The sequence below is a fragment of the Asterias amurensis genome, chromosome 10 (genome assembly GCF_032118995.1).
Source record: "Asterias amurensis chromosome 10, ASM3211899v1".
Taxonomy (NCBI): Eukaryota; Metazoa; Echinodermata; class Asteroidea; order Forcipulatida; family Asteriidae; genus Asterias; species Asterias amurensis.
In genome coordinates this window covers 21,575,206-21,583,115 of record NC_092657.1, presented here as the reverse complement: position 1 = coordinate 21,583,115, position 7,910 = coordinate 21,575,206, and the positions used below count along the sequence as shown (strand labels likewise).

At 39.8% G+C, this 7,910-nt stretch overlaps 1 protein-coding gene across 1 annotated transcript; it reads right to left on the bottom strand.

Moving 5' to 3' along the window:
• Window positions 1–268: 268 nt before the first annotated feature.
• Window positions 269–7,398, bottom strand: LOC139943227 (uncharacterized). The gene is made up of 2 exons (XM_071940040.1): window positions 7,193–7,398; window positions 269–3,763 (listed from the first exon to the last, which is right to left on the bottom strand). The coding sequence occupies exon 2, from the start codon at window positions 3,741–3,743 to the stop codon at window positions 1,806–1,808; it is 1,938 nt and encodes a 645-aa protein (XP_071796141.1). The 5' UTR covers window positions 3,744–3,763; window positions 7,193–7,398; the 3' UTR covers window positions 269–1,805.
• Between the last annotated feature and the right edge of the window lie 512 nt (window positions 7,399–7,910).

Sequence of the window (7,910 nt, the reverse complement as noted above, 5' to 3'; positions counted from 1 at the left end):
TTCGAAAAATGTGTGTGCTTTCAAGTTGCCGTGAAATACTTCATGCGTGAGGTCTTTCTGAGATTCAAACATTTTAGTGACAAATTAACTTTTTCTCAAAAATTACGTTTCTTCGGAGAGAGCTGCTTCTCACATTGGTTCATACAGGCATAAGGTCTCCGTTTTTCGTTACCAAATAGGTTTTAATGCGATGTCAAAACGCTGCCATATTTTAAATTGAGACCACACCGACTCTTCAACAGAGGGATCTAATACATGGTTGGTCCGCAAGTTTACTATTTATTGATAGTTAATTCTTATTGTTTACATAAGATAATATAGATAGCCGTGTTAGTCTTACTAAGATGAACAAAGCTTCAAACTTACAGGTTTCTTTAGACTTAAAACAGCAAATACTATTTTTTAACTCATTTGAACTCCAAATTGTTTTTTTGATAACATTGAGAGTTTTTGTCCGCCTATCAAATCTCATCTGTTTTCAAAAAAATTACGAAGAAAAATAACATAACACATGAAAGGCGTAAAGATCGTTTACTTGAAGCCAGTAATTTTAAAATGAAGTTATGGCAAAAGACCTTTAAAGAATCCAACATAAGGTATCTCAATATAAAATCTCGAATGTATCAAGTTTTCACGAGTAAATTGTACATAACCGAGAGTTGGCCAAGAGAAGTGGAGCTGCTAAGCACAAAAATTGGCTTAGCATGAAATTTGTGCTTTGATAAAAACAGGATTACCAACAAAATTTCCACGAGATTTTCAGGATAAGCAAGCAACAGCTAAATACCAGTAACAAGCAATATGCAACAAATGGAAATATGGTTTGTTATCCTGTTTCTATCAAGGAGAAATTTTATGCTAAGCAAATTTGTGTGTTAAGCAGCTCTGTGAAATTGGGCCCAGCCCTCACGAGACGATCATTATCCAAGTCTAAGGTTGGCTAGTGTTGAATGTGGGATTTGCTGTTTTAAAGGGTATTTGTACTTTTTACTAACACAAACCAAAATGCCAACAGACTTACATTAAACTTTACACTTTTTTACACGGTTTGAAGATTATGATAGTAGAAAGCTTCCCTTAAAATTTAACTTACTGAGGTGCTGTAGTCTTTGAGAAATGAGTAAAACAAATACTTTTCGTCTTAGTTTTAGCATGTAAAAACGTATTAACCAGTTATGCTATGATTATGGTATAATACCATAACTGGTTAATAAGATTTTACATGCTAAAATAATTGTCGCCTTATGTGAGATGAACATTATTTTTTGATTTGTTTTGATTTCTCAAAACTACACAACCTCAGTAAGCAATAATTATTTGAAGGGAAGCTGTCAACTATCATTATCTTCAAACCCTGTAAGTTTAATGTAAATCTGTGGACATTTTGTAAGTAACCCAAATCCTTTAAGCGTTTTGACTATCTTGCTGTATTTATCGTCAGGAAACTTGTTGGTTTTTATCAATAATTGTGAATATAATTTCACATCCATCAACCCTTTTGATTGGGTGACCTGATAAAAAAAAACTTCCGACTTAACTTTCCAAGAGAAAAACAATGACTCTGTTTACATAACCAGCCCAGCTAAAAGTAAATTGAAAAGTGATTCCATTTAAAAATACGAAAAACGAACACTATCGCTACATGAAGTGATTGGTACATTGTGAATAATAACGTTTTGTACATGGAATTGCCCAAATGGCAAAATAAACACGTATTTTTAGAGTGACTGGTTTTAGTCTTTGTCCATCAACTTTGTAGGTTGCAGGTAACGTGTATTTATTGACCATGAAAGTTATGTGATCACTCACACTCGATGCAAGATCTTTACCGAGTTCTTATCAGCCACGATGAGGTCACCGGTCGGAGTAAACGTCATGTTCATAGGCCAACAAAAGCCACGAGCCACACAGCCGATGTACTCACCTGACGCATGGAAATGATGTATCTCTTTCGCACCCCGTTTACTGTTATGATTGGTCACATAGATGTCTCCTGCTTCGTCGCAGCAAACACCATAGGGGCGTAAACGTTTGCCGTCGATGGAGGGCCTGATATTGAACACCTCGTTTCCCATGAAGTCCAGACAAACTATTTTCATATCGTAAAAGTTTGCTAAGACCAGTCGCTCCTTGTTGCTTACAGAAATATGACTGCTTTTAGTAATATCGTCATTACATATTGTAGAAATGGTGGATCCATCCATATTATGGAGAGATTTTACCTCCCTCCCACAGTCAGCCACTGCAATCCGATCTTTGTTGTCCATAGCGATACCAAAAAGTAGACTCGCCGACTGTCCCTCGACTTCATTCTGTGAGGGTCTGAACTGACGGATATATCGCAGTTCTCTATCATAAACCTTTACATCCTGTCCGTCAGTAACCAGAAGCAGGTCATCAGAGGTCACCGCGACACCTCTAGGTTGTTTTAGTTTGCCATCTTCTGTTCCACTTTGAACACCTGTAGATTTGTAACTACCCTCCGATGTAAATGTGAACACTAGCTCCCTTACTATATCAGCAACGACAATGTCACCATTGCTAAAACAAGCAACGCCCTCTGCCCACTTGAACTCCCCATCACCTTCCCCTTTTTTACCAAACTTAGTCTTTACCTCCCACTTCTCTTCCTCTAGTAATTCACCGAGATCTGCATCAGTGACGACATCATGACCTTTGAACCTGATGAATGACTTGCTATGCTGCACTGTTTGAAACTGGAGCTCTTTGTGGAATGTCAAGTTGTGCATGACCTTTGGCTTGAGGTCCAGTAGCTCAAAGTTATCAGCATGGTGCATCAAGTCGTTGACTGAAGCTACGATCTGCTCTGCACGGCTCATCTTATCGTGATTGCTGCTCTGTATGCTCTCAAATCCCTCACCTCTTTCTTGACCGATTTGAGTTATTCTTTCTTGAAGGAGGTGAGATGCTTTTCTTATTTTAGCAACTTCCTCTTCCTCCTTGGCCACAACATCTCGAAGAGCCCGGTCAACCATGATTTGTAATCTATGCTTTGAGTGTTTGATACAGTCGTCCATTTTGTTGTATTGCTTGCGACATTCATCAAACTTCATCAACGCCTTTTCAACAGCGCGACGATAAGATCGAATGGAATCATTGATTTCAGAGAGATTGTGGTCTGACGATCGGTGATCGAATACCACACATTTGAGACACACAAGTAACTCACACGTGTCGCAATAAAAACATAGTTCCTGGTCAGTGTGTTTCCGGCATTTTGGAGCTGACCCGGTTTTATCTTTGTCTCTAGGCCGCTCATTTGACGCTGCTACCGCGTTTACGATTTTGTGATGCTTTTGGTTTTTAAATTTGGCGTGGTTTTCCAAACATGTCTTGCAATAATTCGCATCACAGTCAACACACTGAGAAACGGCTGCATGACCTTCGTCGCAACCTTCGCAATTCGAGACAGGATGGTTAATGTCCTCCTCGGAACTATCCGGATTGATGACGTCATCAATAAGCGAGCTCAAGAGAAAGCAGTTGAGAAGAGCCGATGGTCCCTTATCTGGGATTGAAGTTTTCTCTCTACACACTGGACAAATGATGAAATCTGTCTTCGGATCCTGTTTGTCTGCAAGTTCCTGAAGACATTTTAGGCAGAAGCTGTGCTGGCAGTCCAGGATTTTCGGATCTTTGAAACGAGTCAGGCAGATTGGGCATTCGATATGTACATGTCTAATCTTGCAAGTGGTCTCAGTGGGTAAAGCAGCTTCGGCCATCTTGGTGAGAATGGGCAGTCCTGTTACAGGAAGTGAAGCGAATTATAATTATTATAATGTTCATAATAAATAAGGCCAAGTAAACAATAACACCAGTTGATCGTCCGGGTTTTTCCAAAAAGAGGAGGATGAGGGACTGCGCGCGCAACTTTTTAGATCGTTTGCTTAAGCAAAAAAAAGAAAAGGTACCAGTCAACCTGCAGGTCACTAAATTTCGTTTCCTTTTATCTGCAAATTATTCATCGGTTTTCGTGCGTGACCTCTGTATGAATATTTAATTAGTCTAAAGGGCTTGGAATTCTGGAATTTACGGCCTTTTCTGAAAAGTTTCAAACAAAATAATGTACAAGTAAATTGAAACGTTAAGAATGTCGGCAACTTTCCCTTTATGAATGTTGGCAACAGTCCCCAACTAGTATGTATGGATAGATTATTTCATGTTCTTCCTGGAAATGTTAAAAGCGAGACCGGATCGTATCTAGCCCAGTCAGGATACAGCGATTTCCACCGGTAGTCCAAAACCCACGTTACGAAAAAGCAACCATTAGACAGCATGGTTTTCATGCATGGTGATTGACATCATCGATTGACATGGCAGCCTGATGTTTTTTGTGGGTATGGTGTCCCGACCGCCAAGCAAGCGTTAGAACAAAAAAGCCTGTCTACTACGAGCTGACCCTCATTCAGAATCTGTGGGGTCAGCGCATGCTAGACATGGTCTTTTGTTATTGACTTACGCTGGCTTTGCGGTCAGGGCACCATACCCACGAGAAACAGCAAGTTGCCATATCAATGGATGATGTCATCGTCAGCCAATCACCGTGCAGGAAAACCATGCTGTTTAATGGTTGATTTTTTCGTAACGGTAGTTTTGGACTACCGGTGGAAATCGCTGTATCCTGACTAGGCTAGCTACGATCCGGTCTCGCTTTTAACATTTCCGGGAAGATCATGAAATAATATATCCATATATGCTATATATATTACGTACAAATTTTTCTTTTTAAATTTGAGTTGCACCGAAGTAATGTTAAATGTTCGATATTGTTTTTTTTTAATAATTTTAATGGGTTTTCTTTAGATTTATAAATGTAGCTAATATTTATATTTAAACAGTAGCCATTTTTTTTTTACAAGTCAGAAGTGCAAAACCTATGATTGGGTGAAGCCTTGGCTTGTACCCTAACCTATGGACAGACTAACACTGCTTGTAAGACTCACAAAGACAAGGGACAACAAGGGCCCAATTTCATAGCGCTGCTTAACGGTAAGCAAATTTGCGTGCTTACTGTAGCAGAAAAATTGGGCAGCCATATTGTGTGTTTACCGTGGATTTGCATTGTGACGTCATTTATTTTCGTGAAGTAAGCACCGGGAGGTTAGCGTGCGTTTTCGTGTGCTTACGGTTAGCATCACTATGAAATTGAAATCGTACAGTAAGCACAAAATCGGCCGCTAAGCAGCGCTATGAAATTGGGCCAAGAAGGGCAGGCAAACCATAGAGTTATTTTATAAGAACTAGAGGGCGCACTGGCCTATACACGCGCCCCGGCATGCGCGCAGGCGGCCATTTTCTAGGTTGAACAAACAGGCATTTTGTAAGTTGACAAAACAGCATCGCGTCAGCGTTCAATAAGCACAGACTCCAACGTGTACTTCGTATTCAACGCGCATACATAATGGCGCGCGTGTCTCGTTGCGGTCCCGTCGCGTTTGTGCAAGAAACATCACCAGTGCGCCCTCTAGTTCTTAGGCCGTGTCCGCGAATTGGCAACTTCGGCTACAGCTACGGCGAGGGCGCACGCGTCTGCTATTCTTCAACACTGACAGACGCGCCGATCTAGCCGTAGCTGTAGCCGAAGTCGCCAATAGACTGTGCAAGTCTCGCGCAGATTTGAACTTCCGGGACCATTGTGGTCCCAACCTTATGGAGTTTTACGTTGGGGAGATTTTGATTCGTCCATTACTTTAGTTTAATATAGTTTCTGACCATAAAAATGACATATGTTGTTAAAAATGTAATACTAATTAACAACATATATAAAAGTAAAAATAAAGTCATCATAAAAACGAAGAAAAACCGATGTTTAAACTTGACCTCAGGTCAGTTTACTTGTAAAAAATTAAGAATTTGTGCCCATATCCGATCACGAAACTTACGCAGACGCTTGTTTTGGCAGCGCGGGGTGGAAAGCCTTTTCATTGGTCGCTTAGGCGTCGGCTTCCTCTTTAAAATGCGTCACGCGTTTATCTAACGCCCTTGCGACCATCGTGCGTCCGCGTATAAACCAGCTTTCAGTAGTTTCACATTCGGGCGTAGATTTACAAAAGGGGTTTCAAAACATTTAAGATCAAACAAACATCCTTGTCCCAGAGTTTTACTTTTGTCTATACATAGACTTTAACCGATAATTGTGTATTAGTTTAATAAGCTGAAACTAATTTAAACAAGCTCTAATGGGTATTTTTGTTGTTCAGATTCGGCATAAAGAAAAAATTAAAGCAAAGATTTGATTCATATAAAAATATAAGTTCTTCAGTTGTCGTGTTTTCTCGCTCCGGTGCGCGCGAGACTTGCACAGTCTATTCGGACACGGCCTTATATACACCAATTCAGGCGCGCACCGGGCGCGCAAGTGTTCAGCACCACGGCCATTGCTGAGGTAACATCTGCCTATGTTTTGTGCACAGAGACAAGGAAATCATGTTTCTTTTCTCTTTTTATGGAAATTTAATGTCTTTCTCGACAATCTGTGCGATTTCTCTGACATGGCTGCATGATATGACGATTTACTACATTCTGGCTTTTTTTTTTATTAAGCACAAAGGAAAATACTGACGTTCTGACAAAATCGCATTTTAGTGACTATTTTATGCAGTTTCCGAGTCTTTTCCCCCTAATTCACCTAAGACAAGCACCGTTTTCAAGATGATTCGGTTTCTATTTAAGTGCAAATTTTGCAGTCAGTGATCTTCATTAGTATATCATGATGTCCTGTTAAGGAGAATGTGATAGTCGTTGAAAAAAACATTTCATGTCCATAAAGAGTGAAAAGAAACATGATTTCCTCATGTCTGTGTGCACAAAACCAGGCACATGTACACCTCAGCAATGGCGCACGGTGCTCAACACTCTGCGCGCCTGAATTGGTGTATATAACTCTATGAGGCAAACACATGTAGGTGTACCAACCGACACAAAAGTGAGCCATCTTTACATTGACTCGTTCTGTTAAAGTCATGAACTAAAAAATAGTTATAATGAATAAGCATCGAGTTGCTTTAGTCTTCTTCTTTTTTTAAAGTGTTGGTAGATTTAATAGAACCATCCACATTATGCCTTCAGTAAAACAGTAAGCATTAGCATGATGTTCTGTCTACTTTGTATAGTCAAGAGGCCAAACTGTTTATATGCACCAGTATTGATAATGGTGCAAGTAAACACTTACCTGAAGTTGTAGAAATGTTTCTACTAATGCTTACTATGCAAAGTTGAATCTCTTATGGCCGGCAATAATTAACGAATTCTGGACGACAAAAAACGTTAAAAAGGTTCAAAACACTGCGCAAACACGCAGTGCATTTATCCTCACATATGCGAGGCTGCACTTCACAGGAAGGAAGGAAGGAATTAGTTCTTCAGACATCAACAGTAGGCCTACGTGCAAATAATCAGTTGTGTATAGTCCTATCGAATACAATTGCGGTAGTTTCACACAACTGGAAAAACCAAACGCTATTAATAGAGTGCAATGGTTCAAGGGTCGACGTGCCGTATTCTACGGAGGCCCTTTGCAACCATTGCGATAGATGTGTTGAAATTTTATTTGTTGAGTGGTGTTGGGGGGGTGGAATTCAATTATTTTACCAAATATTTGCGAAAGTTGGTCTACTAATAATTTATCGGCGATGCGTCTGTGGGACTCGATATAAATTATCTGACGTACAGTTGTTTGTAGTCTTGAAAACGAACAAATCAACCTCAAATTTCTTACAACCTACTTGGGCAGGTAGCCCCTTCCTTTTTCCTTATTCTTTTCTCCATCGAAAAACATCAATCAAACAATCAAACAAACAAACTAAAACAACACAGCTCTTAGGAAATAATGCAAATGGAAATGTTTCATCAATAGACCCTTCCCATGAAATATGTAAATTGCACCGAGC